This window comes from Melanostigma gelatinosum (genome assembly GCF_949748355.1).
Source record: "Melanostigma gelatinosum genome assembly, chromosome: 19".
NCBI classification, from domain to species: Eukaryota; Metazoa; Chordata; class Actinopteri; order Perciformes; family Zoarcidae; genus Melanostigma; species Melanostigma gelatinosum.
The window spans coordinates 15522299-15541121 of record NC_136652.1 but is presented as its reverse complement, the minus strand read 5'-3'; the positions used below and the strand labels follow the sequence as shown (position 1 = coordinate 15541121).

General features: G+C 42.8%; 3 protein-coding genes across 4 annotated transcripts; all 3 read left to right on the top strand.

Annotated features, from left to right (window-relative positions):
• Window positions 1–631: 631 nt before the first annotated feature.
• On the top strand, window positions 632–6837 carry fdft1 (farnesyl-diphosphate farnesyltransferase 1). Of its 2 annotated transcripts, XM_079290853.1 has the most exons (8): window positions 632–762; window positions 2237–2334; window positions 3098–3281; window positions 3502–3630; window positions 4107–4298; window positions 4488–4664; window positions 5353–5505; window positions 5598–6837. In XM_079290853.1, the coding sequence occupies exons 1-8, from the start codon at window positions 664–666 to the stop codon at window positions 5823–5825; spliced, it is 1260 nt and encodes a 419-aa protein (XP_079146979.1). In that variant the 5' UTR covers window positions 632–663; the 3' UTR covers window positions 5826–6837. The 2 variants fall into 2 exon arrangements, with proteins under 2 accessions (XP_079146979.1, XP_079146978.1); XM_079290852.1 differs by lacking the exon at window positions 632–762 and having other exon boundaries at window positions 1681–2334.
• A 1228-nt stretch (window positions 6838–8065) lies between these two features.
• On the top strand, window positions 8066–10443 carry ctsbb (cathepsin Bb; the record flags this gene model as incomplete). The annotated part of the gene is made up of 9 exons (XM_079290769.1): window positions 8066–8188; window positions 8329–8414; window positions 8542–8656; window positions 8763–8878; window positions 8971–9056; window positions 9148–9291; window positions 9385–9501; window positions 10110–10238; window positions 10367–10443. The coding sequence occupies 9 exons, from the start codon at window positions 8066–8068 to the stop codon at window positions 10441–10443; spliced, it is 993 nt and encodes a 330-aa protein (XP_079146895.1).
• Window positions 10444–12599: 2156 nt separating this feature from the next.
• Window positions 12600–18277, top strand: LOC306792958 (phospholipase ABHD3-like). The gene is made up of 9 exons (XM_079290347.1): window positions 12600–12957; window positions 13789–13949; window positions 14113–14295; window positions 14415–14460; window positions 15469–15581; window positions 15727–15900; window positions 15993–16041; window positions 16139–16304; window positions 16618–18277. Exons 1-9 carry the CDS (start codon window positions 12838–12840, stop codon window positions 16821–16823), a joined length of 1218 nt encoding a protein of 405 aa, XP_079146473.1. The 5' UTR covers window positions 12600–12837; the 3' UTR covers window positions 16824–18277.
• The last annotated feature ends 546 nt before the right edge of the window (window positions 18278–18823 follow it).

Sequence of the window (18823 nt, the reverse complement as noted above, 5' to 3'; positions counted from 1 at the left end):
GAGATATTAGGTCTGCGTATCTTTTCTATGCCTGGACGGTGGAGTTTGGATGTCCTCTTCTGATTTGTTGATGGTCTTAACAAGTATGTATAGTGGATGGTCATAGTATATGTCGTGCTCTAATTCATTATATGTAATACACATTTTTTAAAGTTACTTATGTAAACAATGCATATTCTCATGTACTTCTGCTGCAGAGATATTTAAATGTTACTGCATGGGATCAAAAAAGTTTACCCTTTCATGTTAAGGATTTAATAAACAATCCTAAAAATGACAATAACCTGTATGTGTAAAATAAAGCTTAGAATGATAAAATAATTGAGACAGTGTTTGAACACACTGGCGATCACCAGGTAGCTCTCAGTCCCATGATTATGTAATTTCAATGAGCAGGTATGGTTTCCCTTAAGGATGAATGACGGACCAATCAGAAGCCGCCACTCCACTGACCGTCTGCTTTGGCGGGGCATCGCACCAGACGCTCTGCTCGCTCATTGGACACCGAGCCCTATGCCCATGACTCGCCAACCAATCAGAGGCGTCAGTCGATCTGGCGACTTCCCTCACGCTCGTCATGGTGCTGCTGCCGCTGATGCATCTCAGCGACGCATCGCTCTCCACATCAGTTTGTCAGAGTAACAGCTGAAAACCCGAAGCAACATGGACATCCTGAAGTCACTGGGCCACCCGGAAGAGATATTCAACCTGTTCAAATATAAAATGGGGGGATGCAGAGGCTTCATGCGAAAGTTGGATTATGTGAGTAAACCCTCCGTTTTATACTGAGAATAAACTTGTCAGATGAGTATGAACGCAGCATGCACGATGGAGACATACATGGTTGCATTTACAGATTTGCCTCTCGGATCAAGTAGCACATGATGTCCCCATTTTAACAGACCACCGCTATTCTGTAGCAACACGGAAATGCACATTAACAGTCAGGCTGCATTGGATTGACCTAAATGGTAATAACAGAGTCAGCTCGTTGAACGAATTAGATCTCTCACTCCTGTGTTGGCTCAGATGTACACAAGCAGACACGACCATTGGCTTGGGATTTACGTTACATAATGAATTAAATAATCCCAATGTTTTAACACCAATGAGAGAGAGAGAGAGAGAGAGAGAGAGAGAGAGAGAGAGAGAGAGAGAGAGAGAGAGAGAGAGAGAGAGAGAGCATCATGGTTTGACTGGTGACTCTTTACTAGTCTTTACGAGTAGAGCACTCAGTATAGACAGGTCAAATATTTTACTGTGACACCTGTACGTAGACATGCATCCTGTCCTTCCATGAGATGCATGTATATCATGCGTAGCAACTTCCCCAAATAGCTTCTCTCACCTCAAGGTGTTCTGCAAATGTGGTTTAACTTACTCTCGAATTCTAATCCTCAAATCCAACCTGCTTCTTTTTTTTTTAACGCTGGGTGAAGTTATCTTGAGTAACACTGCGCTCTTATTTTGAAATACAGGCAAGATGAGCAGAGAGTTGAAACCATGATCGACATTCATATTATTGGCTCAGTGCTGATCATGTGATTGTAGCGTCAGAGACATGACGTAGTGCGTGCGCTGGTGCAATGTGTAGACATAAGTACCATTGTATACGTGTTCCTGCATTATTACGGGTGTCATTGTGTTACTTTTCTCCACACTTACTGTTAAACAGTTACATATTACCAGTAGATTGAGTTATGCAGTTAAAGTAGTTGAAGAAGAAGCCGATTATGAAATACACAACTGGTGTTGTTATGGGTAGAGGTGGGAGGAGCGACGTCGATCACAGCAGATCAACAAACGCTGTGCAGAGACCCTGCTCGACTACGCAGTGAGGCTGTTCTGAGGTCAGCGGAGCGCTTGATTTAGCTCTCCCAGGCGTCCCCCCCCCCAGCGCCTTTCCCCCTCAGCTCGTGTGTCCTCTAGCCTACATGTTTCAAACTTCCCCACCAGCCGTGGCGTCGACATGTTCAGAGTCGTGTTATAGCTGCGGGGTCGGTCGTGCTATCAGGTTATTCGCATGGCCGGAGCTTGCTGCAAGTGTCCGGTCTCGCTGTCCTTCTTCAAGCGCTCTCTCTCGGTTGCACCACGGGGCTGCGGGTCCGCTCCTCGGCCCCTCCTGCTGGGCTGGAGGCTAGGTGAGCGGGGCCTGCAGGAGGCCGCCCGACCCTCCAGCGCCCTCCGACCCGCAGGCTTTTACCGACACACGGGCTTCCTCTGTCACTCCTACCAGAAGTCCATGAGTGAGAGTCTGCGGACCTGCTATCTGTACCTGAACCAAACCAGCCGGAGTTTTGCAGCTGTGATCCAAGCGCTGGACGGGGAGTTGAGGTGGGTAAAAGCTGGCTGCATGGGGGGGGTGTGTGCATGCATGCATGTTTTCTTTCGTGAAGGGCATAACCTGGGGCGTTGGCTGGGGGTTGCTTCCCTTTTCTGCACATATTTTATTTTGCTATGAACAGTTCAGACATGCTTGGATTGGATGCATTACTCTAGGGAAGAGTCAACAACGAAATGTTGGCATGTGTCCTGTAAAGACGCGAGAATGTCTGGGAGCAAAACACAAAGATAGCTCATCAATAGCTAATATAGCCTCAATAAAGCAAAATGCACTGCAACCCGTGGGTGACCCAAGCCTTTTTAGGGACTTAAGGAGTATACCAGCAACAATTCAAATGTAAATTCGTGGTGACATCTCTTTATCAATATTTCTTCATTTCTGGCAATTACACAATAAAACATGTCACTTAGGGCTGCAACTCATTGTCTGTTAATCTATAGATATGTCTGATCATTGTCTTTACAGGCATATCTCAAGCCCAAGATGATATCTTCAAATGCGTTTGCCTAACCAACAGATAAAACCCCCCCAACATTCAATTTACACTGCTATGAAACAGACTGAAGCAGCAAATGATTGCATTGGAGAATCTGGAACCAACAAATGTTTGGGATTATTGCTTGATAAATGACTTAGATGATGACTTAAAAATGTCACTCGTGAAAAAAGAAATGCTTTTTGACGCAGACGTTCGGAAGGAGATTTTTTTCCTGTCGTGTTGTTTTAAAGCGGTCTGCTGTCCTTCTGATCCAGACATGCAGTCTGTATTTTCTACCTGGTGCTGCGAGCGCTGGACACAGTGGAGGACGACATGACCATCCCTCTGAACAAGAAGGTTCCCATGCTGAATGATTTTCACACCTACCTGTACCAGGATGAGTGGCGCTTCACCGAGAGCCAGGAGAAAGACCGACAGGTTCTGGCTGATTTCCCCACGGTCAGTAGCATGGTGGTACTATGACATACAGTAAGGCAGGTATATTAAGGCTCTGCTGGCTTAATTTACTGATGACTAGTTCTTACTCAATAACAGAATAATATACCGTGTGAATGACAGCGTTAAGTGTGAAGAAATGTCTCGAGTGAAATCTTTGTCGCTCAGATTAACAGCTGTTATAAATCCGTCTCTCTAATCTTCATGTGTACTTGCAACCCAGATATCACTGGAATTCAGAAACCTCGCTCAGGAGTACAGAGACGTCATCTCCGATATCTGCCACAAAATGGGAGTGGGAATGGCCGAATTCCTGGAAAAGAAAGTGGGATCCATGAAGGAGTGGGACCAGGTAAACGTGAACCTGGTTTTACAATTGTGTTAAGATGACAGCAACAAGATGTTCGACAAATACACAACTTAACAACACAAACAGATCTCTGCCACTGTTTATGGTGCCTGTTAGAGATGATCAGACTGGCAGATTAGAGCACTAATGAGATACTATTGGGTCTCTTTGGTTGGGAGGAAAATATGTTGTTATTAACATGTATCTCTGCAGCTTCTTTCTGTCTTAAGAGTGTATTTTCAGTCATTCTGGTAGCTGAAGTTTGATCAAGCATTACCACACACTGTAAAACTTCCTATAAACCCAACGAAATAAATGAACCATACCTCTGATAATGTTGAATAGATGTTTAATTATCACCTATGGTTATTTCAGTAACTGTGTGTGTGTGTGTGTAATCATAAGCATGTTGTCATGCATACCATGCTGTGACAATAACAACTGACGCCACGTTGCCTTGTCTTATTCTCTGTGTGCAGTATTGCCACCATGTGGCGGGGCTGGTCGGTATCGGTCTGTCTCAGCTGTTCTCTGCGTCCCAGCTGGAGGACCCCGAGGTGGGGCGCGACACCGAGCTGGCCAACTCCATGGGCCTGTTCCTCCAGAAGACTAACATCATCCGGGACTACCTAGAGGACACAAAGGAGGGACGGGCCTTCTGGCCACACGAGGTAACAACGTGTTCCTTTGCCCTGTTATGAGAAAATGCTTCTGAATACTTTACTGTGTTTTACATTTCCATTGTGCTTCGTGAAATGTATTTTAATATAACCTCTGGTGCACCTGTTGTGTTCATTATGTTGCGTATTGATTTAAAGACATATGTATGTGATGTGTTAATGACTTGTGTCCCCGTGCAGGCTTGGAGTCAGTTTGCAGGCCGTCTGGAGGACTTGGCCCAGCCGGAGAAGCTGGAGTCGGCTCTGTCCTGTCTCAACCTGCTGGTCACCGATGCTCTGCGGCACGTGCCGGATGTCATCGCCTACCTGTCCCGCCTGCGCAACCAGAGCGTCTTCAACTTCTGCGCCATTCCACAGGTAACCGCTGAGTCGTTACTTACCGAGTTCCAACAATGCGGTGATTTTGATTTGTATGACCGAATAATTGAACAGCCATTAGCGTGCCGTTAGCTTTTTGTCCTCTAATATATTCCGATAAGTCAGATATATGAGGTAATGATGAATACAAATTTAAATTTTAAGAAGTTATATAGTTACAGAGCATATGAAAAAGACAAGATTAAAAAGAATAATAAAGGGGACAGAAGGGAGGAAAGAATAAAACTGATTACATAAATAGGAATTCATAGGATAGAGTGCACTGAAGTGATGCATTACTTTGGCATAGGTACAGACAGTGGTTTACTTGCCACATCAAACTGAAGGATCATTAGAAATGTGTGTCGTATAATTCACCCATTTTCCCATCTTTCCTCAAAGATATGAATTCATGGTCATTTTTTCTATTCTACACTTTTCATTTACAATATCTTTTCATTTAGAAGTCTTTCAACCAATTCCTTGTGATTTGTTAAATGTTTGCTCTCCTTATTACTGGGAATAAGTGACAATGCTTCTTCTTGATCTCTTCTGGGAAGTATTAGGATTAGTGGGTTTTATCAAACGATAGTTCCCTCACAAGAGATTTTTCATCAGCACAAATTTAGTTTAATTTCTTTCTTTCAGTTCTTCCAGTTAACTAAATGTTACACCTTTTCCTGACCAGGTGATGGCAATAGCTACACTGTCGTCATGCTACAACAACCCCATGGTGTTCCAGGGAGTGGTGAAGATCCGGAAGGGACAGGCGGTCACACTCATGATGGAAGCCACCAACATGAGCGCCGTGCAGACCATCATCTCCCAGTACAGCCAGGAGGTGGGTGTGTTTTTGTGTGTGTTTGCTGTCCTATTTCGGCGCCACATCGGAGCACTTTAACACAAAGCGTCTGGCTCTCTCCCTCTCTGCAGATTGTACAGAAGGTCTCCCAGACGGACCCGTCGCGGGACAAAACCCTGCACATCCTGGCTCTCATCAAAGAGAAGTCCGCCCTGTCGCAGTCCAGCCTCCCCTCCAAGACCCACCACCTGTCGCCCATGTACCTGTCTGCCGCCATGCTGCTCGCTGCTCTCAGCTGGCAGTACCTCAACACCACTGCAGCACAGGCACAGGGCACGGGCGACATGCAGGGACAGTGAACCCATTTGCGCTCACCTTTTCCTGGGGCCCACAGACTCAGAAAGCCCCTTTGCCCACTCTGGAGGTCCGGTTCGCCTCTTGACGGGAGGAATCTGAAGGACGTCTTCTCACTTTGTGTCTCTTCATTACGGCCGTCGCAGGACCACGGGCGTGTTTAGCCGGGCTTCACAATATGAGGAAAATATGTGATAATGTTGTATATCGCAAAGAAGATATTACTTGCGATAAATAAAGTGATAAAGTTACTCAGTTCTGCCGCTCTGCTGCTTTCAGAATACTGAAGACGGAACAGATTTCTTGTTGAAATGTAAAAACGAAAGGAAATTATTTCCAACATTTTTCACCAAACAGATGGAACACTGAACTGTGGAGATTTCTGCCGATACTCTCCTTCAACTAGCTCAAAAAAGATCCCTGGATGCAATATCATGTTCTGTCGAGATACAGTTGTTTAGCCCTAATATGGAGGCGTTCACGTTGATGTGTGGTTATATTCACCAGCATAAATAGCACATAGAAAAACTATTCAGGGCGTTTTGATGTTGATGTCGATTGTACGTTGTTGTGGCCCTTTTTAATTGGGTGAAATTATTCGTCATATTTGGCCATTGGACAAATCGTGCTTTTCTACATTACGTGGTGAAAGGCACAGTACACCACACTGCCTGCGCTGCGTGTTAGCATTGATTGGACGGCGTCCACTCACGGTAGAGCTTCATATCAACTCTTTCATGTCCGTGTTTTTTCTGTTTCAACTCTATGTCCTTTTGAAATAGGAGTAAAGAACAATGCTATTCCATCGTTCTGACGTGGACTGTGAATGAGAACAAATGTAAGTTGTGGTACATTTGATGTCTGAAATAAATGCATACTGAGATGGCTAGTTAAAGTGTCCTTAACACAGCTTTGGTGAGTCGAAAGGCTCGCACACACCTTGTACAGAACCAAAGGAGAGCTACAAACATTGCTATGTAATGTGTCATTTTGATTTGTACATATTTTAACACAATAAAGAAGTGAAAGAATCTAAACGGTCTGAATGGTGATTGTGTAAAAAAAGACAGTCAGTCTTTGGTTTACAGCCTGTTAATTATTGTTAAATACAATTTTAATTATAGTGGGGTTAAACCCAGTTTATGATTTATAGATTCCAGACTTTAAAATCATATTCTTTTACATTTTTACAGCACGGTTTCAAGGTTTTTATATTGGGACGGCTCTTCGTTTGTGTGGTTTATATTTCTGAGATTACCCATGAGTGTTCTTGCAGGGATCATAGTGTCAACATGAAGCAAAAATAATTAAAAAGTAATATTTTCCATCACGTTTATGACAATTATAAGTTGCACATGTTCTCTTTTATCGCTTCATTTTAAGATCACCTGTCTACCTTTGGAAAGACACTTTTGTTAGGTCACATGAGATGTTCACTGCCGATGCATTGATTTACCGGACATGTGATTCCATAACTTGCTGCTCATAAAAAGCACGGGAAGAAGTGAGCAGACGTGTGTTTTGTTCAGTGAGAGAAAAGAATTGCCCCCGAAGAAAGTCCATTGAAACAACTGCAACACAGGTAAAAGTTCAGACTTATATTTGGAGTTTTTTTTTTCTTTCTTTTAGTGGTCATTCACAATTCAAATTATATTTTCAATGATACTCGGTGTATATAACGTTTTTACTTTTGAGTTGACTGTCAATAAGAAACGAGTTTAATGTTGTGTATGCCTGGCTTAATGCAGGTTAGTATACCAACAAATATACTTTATATTCAGCTGATATTGTTCTCTGATAGTTTTATGAATAAAAAGTTGTTTGTCAGATTTTACCACAAACTATACGTTGTGATTTAAGTCCACAAAATCACAACTGATTTTCTAGCCAGTGAAAATATAACAAGGCCATCATTTTGAATTGGTTTTAACTTCAAAAGCATAAAGTTACACGCTGACAAATAAATACATTACCTGCAATCTTTTGTTCTCTAGTTGCTTTGTGTATGTGCAACTCTGTCCAACTTCAAATGATGTTACTTGAATTACAACAGAAATGTCAAATAATGTCCATATTTTGAGAAGAAAGAAGAGACTCCAGTGTGTCCTAATGTTTTACTGTCATAGCCTCGTGATGCTCATGCTGCAACGGCTCATAAAACGGAAACCTCTCCCGTGCGAGCAGTGGTGGGCAGACTGCAGTCCAGGTGATTATGTCGAAGTCTGACTGTCCTCTGTTTTGCAGGATGCGTCCGCTGGCTCTCTTTTGTGTACTTGTGACGGTCTCCGTCACACAGGCTCGGCCTCAGCTTCCTCATGCCTCCTCAGAGATGGTCGAGCTTATCAACAAGGCCGACACCACCTGGGCGGTGAGTAAATTCAGGGCATTTCTGGTCACTATCTATGCAGAGAGAGAGAGAGAAAGAGATATGGCCACCTGAGGAAATTGTGGTCATGAATACTTTGATTTCTGTAATCTCTCATTTAAACTCCACTACTCTCGCTCCAGGCCGGCCAGAACTTTCACAACATCGACATCAGCTATGTGAAGGGACTGTGTGGGACGATACTGAATGGACCCAAGCTGCCAGAGGTGTAAGTTTAACCACGTATGAGTGTGTGGGCATGGATATATGTGTGTGTGTGTAGTTTCTCACACCAGGTGATAGTCAGCAGGTTCATCCAATCTGCAGTGCTCAGTGACCGTCCTCTCTTGTTCAAGGGTTCACAGTACCGCGGGCATGAAGCTTCCAGACAGCTTCGACGCCCGCCAACAGTGGCCCAACTGTTCCACCATCCAACAGATCAGAGACCAGGGATCATGTGGGTCCTGCTGGGTGAGATACACCGACAAAAAGACGCGACGGCGGTAGATCAGTTGCTCCGTTGAGGGAAACCAGTAGATATCTTAAACCTGTGTTCCCTTTGATTGATTTCCCACAGGCCTTTGGGGCAGCGGAGGCGATATCCGACAGGTTATGTATCCACAGCAGTGGTAAGATCTCTTTGGAGATCTCTGCTGAAGATCTACTGTCCTGCTGTGATGAATGCGGCATGGGGTGAGTATTTGAGTAACAAAATGAGTGTATTCCAGGTCTTCTTAAGAGGACGTTAAACAACAGTGGGGTTTTTATTTGTCTTGTGGACGCAGCTGTTTTGGTGGTTATCCCTCGGCTGCTTGGGATTTCTGGGCAAAGAAAGGGCTGGTGACAGGAGGCCTGTACGGCTCCAACGTTGGTAAGTGTGAACTGAGATGGGTTCATACAGCTTTTCAGGAAGTAATTAAAAGGAAGTACAGTCTGAGCTGAAACAGTGGCGTGTTTGACAGGCTGCCGACCCTACAGCATTGCTTCCTGTGAGCATCACGTGAATGGGACTCGTCCTCCTTGTCAGGGTGAAACGGAGACTCCTAAGTGTGAAGAGCAGTGCATTGACGGATACTCGCCGTCCTATCAGAAGGACAAACACTTGGGTACAGACCTCCTAAATGATCCAGTTACTTCCCCGTCCTATACTGTGGCTTCTCTGTCACACATCCGTTTGTTTCCTGTGTCTCCCTGTTCAGGCAAAAGCTCCTACAGCGTCCCATCCAAACAGGAGCAGATCATGACCGAGCTGTACAAGAACGGGCCTGTGGAGGCAGCGTTCTCTGTATATGCAGATTTTCTGCTGTACAAGACTGGTGAGGCCGATTTGACTTTGTCTCCCGACTAGCTACTGTACTCTGAAACCGTATACTGTTTGCACAGAAACCTCTCCTCAACACACGGCAGCATGCCCGCAGGCAGGAAAACTAAATAATTGACTACAATTGAAGCAGTTTCAATTGAAACTTGAAACCTTCTTTGACCTGCTTTATTTACTTGTTTTTTATACGTCGTCAAAGACACATTATCATTATGCCGGCCAAATTCAAAATATGAATCCTACGATACCAGTTCCCAACTGTTTTGTCTCTCGAGCCCTTAAAATGAAGCGATACGTGACACCTCATCACATATTAAGGCCTTATTGTGGACATGAGTGGTGACCAGTAAAAGAGTGATTTTTCCTTCTCAGACTGTTGCATTTGAAGGATTATTGAGATAAAAGTATTCTGTACACAGCAAGAAAAAAATAAGTAAGAAAAGGTCAACTTAAATTTGTGTAACTGTGCTGCAAAATATAAATGTAGGGATTGTTTGGCAGGTTGACATACATTGTAATATTTCTTATAGATGTTAAGATGAGGAAACACCACTGTTGTCCTTTAACGCCTTTGTTATTGCACTCGATGCTACTCTACTGTAGGTGTGTACCAGCATGTGACAGGTGATATGCTGGGCGGTCATGCCATCAAGATCCTCGGTTGGGGGGAGGAGAACAAGACGCCCTACTGGCTGGCTGCGAACTCCTGGAACAGTGACTGGGGAGATAAAGGTGCGACAAAACCAGGGTTTGGGACGTCATGTTTCGTGGTCACTTATTCTTTATGTTACATAATACATTTGGCAATGAGCGATATGGTTAAGAAGTTTAAATCATTTTTTTGTGTCGTCTTATTTCAGGGTTCTTCAAGATCAAGCGTGGAAATGATGAGTGTGGTATCGAGTCAGAGGTGGTTACAGGAATCCCACTCAACTAATGAGTCCTGGCTGCAGAAGATCCTCAAATCAAGTCAATCAAGAAAGATTTAAAGGAAGACCTTATTTTGTAAGACACGAAATGAAAATATTGAGAGATGTCATGCAATCAACAAGGAATAAATTGTGAAACAAGAACTTTAGTGCTTGCTTTGTTATTGTTGTAGATAAATCACTATGTTTATCTCCAGTGTTTTCTCCAAATTAGATCCATTTTACAGCTTCACAAAGGAATTCAAAAGTCTGTAATTAAACAAAGTTCGCCTATCTAAAATGGTGCCGTTTTGAGTGAGGCTGTATGTAAAGTTTATATTTGCATACTAGGATAAGGATAAGGATGTTTTTTTAATTCTTACAAAGCTGGGATACGCAGGAAAGAGTTCTCACTCTGCATCCATTTCTAGGAAACACAATGGTGACTCTATCTTTAAAGTCAGGTGCAAATGTTCAAGCACAATTGTGCGCTTCATGCAACAAGAACACACCCAACTGATACTTTTTTTTCTTTTTCTGAAACTCCTGCAAGCCATGTGATGATAAATTACACCGAATTAATCTGTGGCCTTGTAAAAAAAAAAGGGAAAGCAAGAAATGCACTTTACATAACAGCAAATCCAGGACCTGCAAATGTTTGCTGTTCTAACTTGATATATTACTTTAAATTGAATCCAACTTCCAGCCTTTTATTATATGTCAACTACTCAATCAGTGTTGGTTTATAATACTCATGTTGTATGCTACGGTCCAGATGGGCAAGTTAACCACTCCATGTAGTATGAAAGTGTGCATGTTAGTTGTGTTTCCATACTTCATAGAGAAAGAATACATCATATTGGGTTGTGTTTGTCAGATCCTGTAGACACTGTACTGTTTACCACGCCCTGTAAACACACACATACACACCCTGCTTTTAAAGCTGCATATACCTCTCATAATATATTATCTGGTGTTGCATGCATGCTTGTCTGTCACAACTACTAATGTCAAGAAACCTGTGTTTTTTTTAATTTGGTCTCTTATACTCTCAGACACACAACCAGGGTTTGGGACGTCATGTTTCGTGGTCACTTATTCTTTATGTTACATAATACATTTGGCAATGAGCGATATGGTTAAGAAGTTTAAATCATTTTTTTGTGTCGTCTTATTTCAGGGTTCTTCAAGATCAAGCGTGGAAATGATGAGTGTGGTATTGAGTCAGAGGTGGTTACAGGAATCCCACTCAACTAATGAGTCCTGGCTGCAGAAGATCCTCAAATCAAGTCAATCAGGAAAGATTTAAAGGAAGACCTTATTTTGTAAGACACGCAATGAAAATATTGAGAGATGTCATGCAATCAACAAGGAATAAATTGTGAAACAAGTACTTTAGTGCTTGCTTTGTTATTGTTGTAGATAAATCACTATGTTTATCTCCAGTGTTTTCTCCAAATTAGATCAATTTTACAGCTTCACAAAGGAATTCAAAAGTCTGTAATAAAACAAAGTTCGCCTATCTAAAATGGTGCCGTTTTGAGTGAGGCTGTATGTAAAGTTTATATTTGCATACTAGGATAAGGATAAGGATGTTTTTTTAATTCTTACAAAGCTGGGATATGCAAGAAAGAGTTCTCACTCTGCTTCCATTTCTAGGAAACACAATGGTGACTCTATCTTTAAAGTCAGGTGCAAATGTTCAAGCACAATTGTGCGCTTCATGCAACAAGAACACACCCAACTGATACTGTTTTTTCTTTTTCTGAAACTCCTGCAAGCCATGTGATGATAAATTACACCGAATTAATCTGTGGCCTTGTGAAAAAAAAGGGAAAGCAAGAAATGCACTTTACATAATGAAACCCCCAACCTTGTTAAAAGTGGTACAGAATGTGGTGGTAATGCACCTCATGCGATTGTTGCCAACCGGCCGGCGTTAAATAACACAGAAGAAGAACTGCGCATGCGCGTAAGTCAACGTCCATATTTGTAGTCCGTCTGTGAATACCCCTAACGAACCCTCATACACGGTGAAGGCGGACCGTTATAACGTGAGCTAAAGACGCCCTCTGACATTGGAGGCGTCTCTTTTTTAAAACATACGATCTTCGGTTGCGGGTCTGACAGAAACCAGGAAGCAGCAGCAGCAGCTCCCGGAGGAAACACCGGTCAATGAAAAGATAGCGGCTTTTTTTTTTGCCATCACTTGACAGAGAGGTGATGGGACGTCTCGGAGCAAAGGAGCGGCTGTAAAACAACATCTTTAACGGTATAGCTGGTGGTGATGAAGGCAGGTTGTCAGGCATTACTGTAACTACTGTCCCCGTTGTGTCGGTTAAAAGGAGCCATTTAACCTCCCTAAGTACCGTCAGCTAGCCGGTTAGCTCTCTTCTGCAGCTAAACTAAATAAGACAATAGCAATGTTGTTGTCTCATTGGGAGCTATGGAGAATATGTTGGGAGTGTGTTTCCAGGCCTTGCACGGTGTTCATCTGCTCCCTCACGGCCGCACTGTACTATCTGTGGGGCCGCAAGAGTCAGGTCAGTCACTGTGGTCAAGGCTAGACAATGACCACACTACACACCACCTCTTCTCTATCTCCTGTTCTTCTTTTCTTCTCATTTATTTAATCAATTAGTTTTTGTTTGAGGTTTTTACTGTGTTTTATTTGTTTGTCCTTGTCTAATATATCTGTCTATCTTTATTTAAAAAAAATAAAAAATCCTATTATAAGTTGTTGATGCTCGATAACATAGTTGAACATAGTTGTAATAGTTGTAATCATATATGAAATATATCTTTTTCAGCCTTGAGCACAACTACATACGACCTATAGTCATAATTGTTGACAGCCACATTAATAAACACTGAAACGTGTTACAGGGAGATTAAAACACAGTGTTACCGGTTAATATTATATTACATTTACAATGATATAAAACTGAAAAACAGCAAATCCAGGACCTGCAAATGTTTGCTGTTCTAACTTGATATATTACTTTAAATTTAATCCAACTTCCAGCCTTTTATTATATGTCAACTACTCAATCAGTGTTGGTTTATAATACTCATGTTGTATGCTACGGTCCAGATGGGCAAGTTAACCACTCCATGTAGTATGAAAGTGTGCATGTTAGTTGTGTTTCCATACTTCATAGAGAAAGAATACATTATATTGGGTTGTGTTTGTCAGATCCTGTAGACACTGTACTGTTTACCACGCCCTGTAAACACACACATACACACCCTGCTTTTAAAGCTGCATATACCTCTCATAATATACTATCTGGTGTTGCACGCATGCTTGTCTGTCACAACTACTAATGTCAAGAAACCTGTGTTTTTTTAAATTTGGTCTCTTAAACTCTCAGACACCGGCCCTGGTCTCGAGCCAGGCGTTCAGTGCATTCCTTCACAAGCACTGTCCTGTGGTGGCTGAGCCCTTCAGTCCCACTCCGTGGTGCTGGGGAGGCCGGCTGCAAACACTGGTCTGTGCCGTCCTCAAGTCCAGACCCCACGTCAATTATCGCAAGTAGGATGAACCTCCGGCACGAGTTCCCAGTCATCCTCTTATCTTTTCTACAGTATCTATATATCTATATATATATATATAGATATATATATATATCTATATATATATATTTTATACAGTGTTTAAGTACGTGTGTGCTAGTAATCCTCCCTTCATCCTTCAGTGAGCTGATAAGTACGGTTGATGGGGGTCAGATATCTCTGGACTGGATGGACAATAAGGACAGTGCGACCTACCCAGAGTCCTCTACACGTCCCACAGTACTGATCCTCCCAGGCCTGATAGGAAACAGCAGGGAGTCCTATGTGCTGCATGCCCTCAACCAGGCCACCCGCCGCGGCTACAGGTCCGTGGTGCCCCCCACTTGTCCCCCCCCCCCCCACCCCTTTAATGATATAATTCTTGAATTTAATGTCCAGTAGCTGCTGTAGCTGTGATCACAGATCATGTATTTTTTTTCCCCAGATGTGTGGTTTTCAACAACAGAGGGCTTGGAGGGGAAGAGTTGTTGGTGAGTGCAATTATTACGTAATAATCTATGACCATGCCACATTTAATTCCGCTGCTATTTACAAAAGTTTTTTAAGAGCTAGAAAAGAGACTCAGAGTGCAGATCTACGCCCGAGGGTGTCTGCAATGACCACTACAAACCTCAATTACCCACCGTCTAGACCGCAAACGTAGCAAACGCATATTTCACTCTCACCAAGCAGTTGCTGATCACGAGCTGGTTCAGAGTAGTGAGGTGTCAGTCAGTCAGTGACGGTAGAAAACAGTTCATGAAATATGTTTTTGATAAGTGTAAATCACTGCAACCATGAATATTAGGCTGAAGGGTCCAGCAGTATGCGGGTTTAGCAGTAGACAGACATACACACACACACACACACACACACACACACACACACACACACACAACCTAATACATGATCTGCTGGCGGAAATAATAAAACCGGATATTTATTATGATTTTTTATTACGGATTATTTTTCTGACTGTCAAAAAATCCCATGAAAAGACCAAAGCGAATTGAGAACAATACATTTAACAATTATTGTTCAGTGTATCCAAAGCCTCATATAGCTTCTACTGTGAGTCTGTGCCATAGATCTCCCAAAAATCTATTATTAACACGTCAGTGAGCTCTACTGTGGATGGACATTGCCCTGTAATTTCATTTTAGTCAAACACGACTAGAGCACCATATTGTGTATTAATCCGCGGCTGAAAATAGTCCCAAACAAACGCACTATTTACACCTGTTTGAGTAACCTTTGTGTGAGAAACTACAGTGACCAGAAAATGCCTTTTTTTTGTGTCCCAGTTTTAAAGATCTACATCTTAATTTTATCTTTTTCAATGCTACAGACAGGCAGCGTAGTTGAAAAGTATTGCGAGACCAACTGAGGCAATGTTGGTTTTGGTCTTTTCACTGGATTTGTTGCAGGAGTTAAAACTCAAAATCTGGCATTTGAACGCAGCGTATAACGCTCCTCCTCTGCCCCTCTGCTCACTTCAGACGCCTGTCACCTACTGTGCAGCCAATACCTCAGATCTCGAGCATGTGGTGCACCACATTAAAGGACTTTACCCATCTGCCCCCGTGCTTGGTGCTGGTGTGTCCTTGGGAGGGTGAGTCTGTGCATATAGTGTGATGGTTTCCAAGGGCTTGCATTTCTCTGATGAAAGTTTATTTTCTTTTCTTTGTTTCCTCTCTGCCTTTTGTCAAATTGCTGTCGTCTTTTCCTGTAACCTTCTCTCCTGTCACCCTGTACAGCATGTTATTATTAAACTATCTGGCCCGTAAGCGTTCAGACTCCGGGATGGTGGCGGGTTTCACCATCTCAAGCCCCTGGAACGCACTGAAGTCTGCCGCCTCAATGGAAGAGCCGCTCAACTGGCTGCTGTTCAACAGATACCTCACCGCCGGCCTGTGTCGTTCTGTCACCAGGTCGGATAAGTTGCATTTTCATGAATTTCTGTGGTTAGTTTAAACATTTGTTGTTGACTCGGTTTACAAAAAAAAACCCATGTTTCTCACAGGCACAGGAAGGTTCTGGAGAAAGTGGTGGACTTCGACCACGTCTTGAAGGTATTGTCCGTTCTTTACTTTTACTTTTCGATCATAGTTTCCTATTTCCTTTTCCAGTGTGTTTGATGGTCTTTCCTTTTCATCCCCTCTCCTCTAGGCGCAGACGATCCGCGAGTTTGACGAACGCTTCACCACTTTGCTGTTTGGTTATGAATCTTGCACGGACTATTACTTCGATGCCAGCCCGGACAACAAACTCCATAATACAGCGGTTCCCATCTTGTGTCTCAACGCTGCTGATGACCCCTTCTCTCCCCAGCACGGTGAGTAAGCAACAGGAGACGATGGATGATGTTTCACTTTTATTTTTTTCTGATCAGTTCTATGAATTGACTGCCGGATGTTATTGTTAAAATGGCTGAAAACGGGATGTGGTGGTAGTGTGTGTGTGTGTGTGTGTGTGGGTTTGAATTTATGTGTTTCCACCTAAAAACCCGTGAAGCTGCTCTTTAATCCCTTCTCCTGTGCTGTGGTGAATATGTCAGTCTCCATGCTACAAAAGAAGTGTCCTATTTAATGTTTTAGCAAGTCTAGCTCACGAAATCTTTTCCCATGTGTTTCCTGCTCGACGCTCAGCCTTACCGTTGACCACGATCCAGAGCCTGCCGAATGTCGCTCTGTTGCTGACGGCCTGCGGCGGACACATCGCCTTCCTGCAGGGTTTGTTTCCCCGGGGTGAAAGCTACATCGAGCGCCTGTTTGGCCAGTTCGTCCAAGCCGCCTTCGAGCACCCCAAGGACATCAGGAAAGCCTGTGGCATTAAGGACGAGCAAAGCAGCTGATCAACCTCTTCACCCCCATCACTCTTGTTTGTACTCTGAACTATAGGATTGCTGCGAGCTGAGGAGAATATGAAGTCACCGGCATCTTCGTCACTAAAACGCATTGCTCCGCTTTGCATGTCGTCGTCATGCCACAGAAACGTCGGGTCTCCTCGATGTGTGCACAGAGAATGACCGACTGTATTGTACAATCATACGACCTCACTGCAGCGATGCTATCTACCTCCTCATCTTCTCAGGGTGATTAAAAACAAAAGAAAAGTGCATAACTAAGTCAATGCCGACTATTGCATCAATGCACACTCAAAACAACTAAATTGATATATTGGTTTAAAAGAAGTCAATAGACTGTGAATCGATTTTAATGACGTTTCTCTCTTGCAGCACTACGCGTGTTGAAACCAAAATGCACAATTATCGATAGAAAACGAGTGTTTTAAGTTTAAATACTATTTGAAAATGTAATTTTAAATAGAAATGAACTGAATGTGAAAACAACACAGCTCTACAGATATGCTGTTTGTTTTGCCTCGTAAGTTAGACTTGTGTTCCTTCCAGTGTGTAACATTCCTCAAAGGATTATCTCCCCCCCCCCCCTACATCTTCGCCCTCTTTCTCAATGCATACCGTACTTTGAGGTAATCCTGCTAACAGTTCAGTTATTAAAACTGTTAGTCTCAACCTGAAAACACCCACACAGCAGGACAACACATATCTGCCATGAAGGAAACTCTCACGGCCATTGTAAGACAGCTTCATCATCTGAGTTCTTTTGATTTGAAGTCAAAAAAGCTGAAATGTAAACGTGTAAAAGTATTGTGTGCTTGTATATGCTCTTTGCAGTGTGCTTGGTTGCCATGTAAATTATGCAATACATCAGAGGTGAATAAGCTGACGCTGTAAAAAGTACTTGAGGTATTTTGTACCTGCTGTCAATAATTTAACAGCGTTTTTTGAATCTGTGCGTGTTGTTCTCTGCCTTTTGTTTCCCCCCCCCCACTGATGCACATTGTTTGGGGAATGGGCAATAGATTTTAAACAGATGTATCTAGTTCGTAGTTCGAGGTGGCCATTTGCTTTGAGTTTAGTCACTGATTTTATCCCGCTTGGTGTGTGAACTGAATGTCTTTTCAAACTAGTCGAGACCATGTAGAGGGTTTTTAATATGCGTGTGTGTAACACCAATAGTGCATTGATGAATTAAATGCATCATTTTATAATGACAGTGCCAAGGGAACGTATGATTTATGTCACTATTACTAGAAGCTGCAGTTCCAGAAATGTGAAGCTTATAGCGGCAAATGTTGGTAATTGTTGGCATATTGAGTTTATTTGCTCATCAGCTCTTTGCAGATGTTAAACACTTTCACTTTAATTGATGTGTATTTTTAATGGGCAAATGCTTTTTAAAATTTGTTTCTGTATGAGCTGTAACCTCAATCACAGAGTCTTTGCAATAACAGTTAAGATTGTTAGCCTTAGTCTGAAAGAACTTTGGGCATTATGAACAATCGATTTGGGTTTTTGTGAAATACACTTGAATTAAAGAATGATAAAAATGAAAATTGAATTCTCAGTTTGTGATTCAACATCTGGAAGTGATCGTAAACGGAAGACGTCCGTAAAATCTCGGGTCTCATAAGTCGTAGCGACGCCTAATCCAGCCTGGGTTTGTTCTGATCAACACAAATCACCATATTGGTCCTAATGGAAAAAAGGGCACGCAACATACACAGCCAGTTACTGAGTTCCCTCCTGTTCCACAGCCGGGACCGAGAACCTTTTATCTCTGATCGGCGGGGTCGATGTCGTTCATTAACCAGTCAGAGTATCAATAATTAACTGTGAACAGTAAAGGCCCACACCCTCTGTCACAATGCTAACCCTTCAGCCTCATTCAGGTTCATGCGGCCTGGAAAACATCCAGGCGTTTACTCTGTGGAAAAGCCTAATAGGCACTTTCTAACTCTGGCAGATAAAATCAGAGTTGTCCTGGTTGC

What these genes read in the sequence shown, in the direction of transcription:
- fdft1 (XM_079290852.1), top strand. Translation starts at nt 2,024, where the DNA reads ATGGCCGGAGCTTGCTGCAAGTGTCCGGTCTCGCTGTCCTTCTTCAAG. An exon ending in GCGCTGGACGGGGAGTTGAG is followed by an intron (nt 2,335 to 3,097) that starts GTGGGTAAAAGC and finishes CTTCTGATCCAG; the next exon opens with ACATGCAGTCTGTATTTTCT. An exon ending in TTCTGGCTGATTTCCCCACG is followed by an intron (nt 3,282 to 3,501) that starts GTCAGTAGCATG and finishes CTTGCAACCCAG; the next exon opens with ATATCACTGGAATTCAGAAA.
- LOC306792958 (XM_079290347.1), top strand. Translation starts at nt 12,838, where the DNA reads ATGTTGTTGTCTCATTGGGAGCTATGGAGAATATGTTGGGAGTGTGTT. An exon ending in TGTGGGGCCGCAAGAGTCAG is followed by an intron (nt 12,958 to 13,788) that starts GTCAGTCACTGT and finishes TTAAACTCTCAG; the next exon opens with ACACCGGCCCTGGTCTCGAG. An exon ending in CCCCTTCTCTCCCCAGCACG is followed by an intron (nt 16,305 to 16,617) that starts GTGAGTAAGCAA and finishes CTCGACGCTCAG; the next exon opens with CCTTACCGTTGACCACGATC.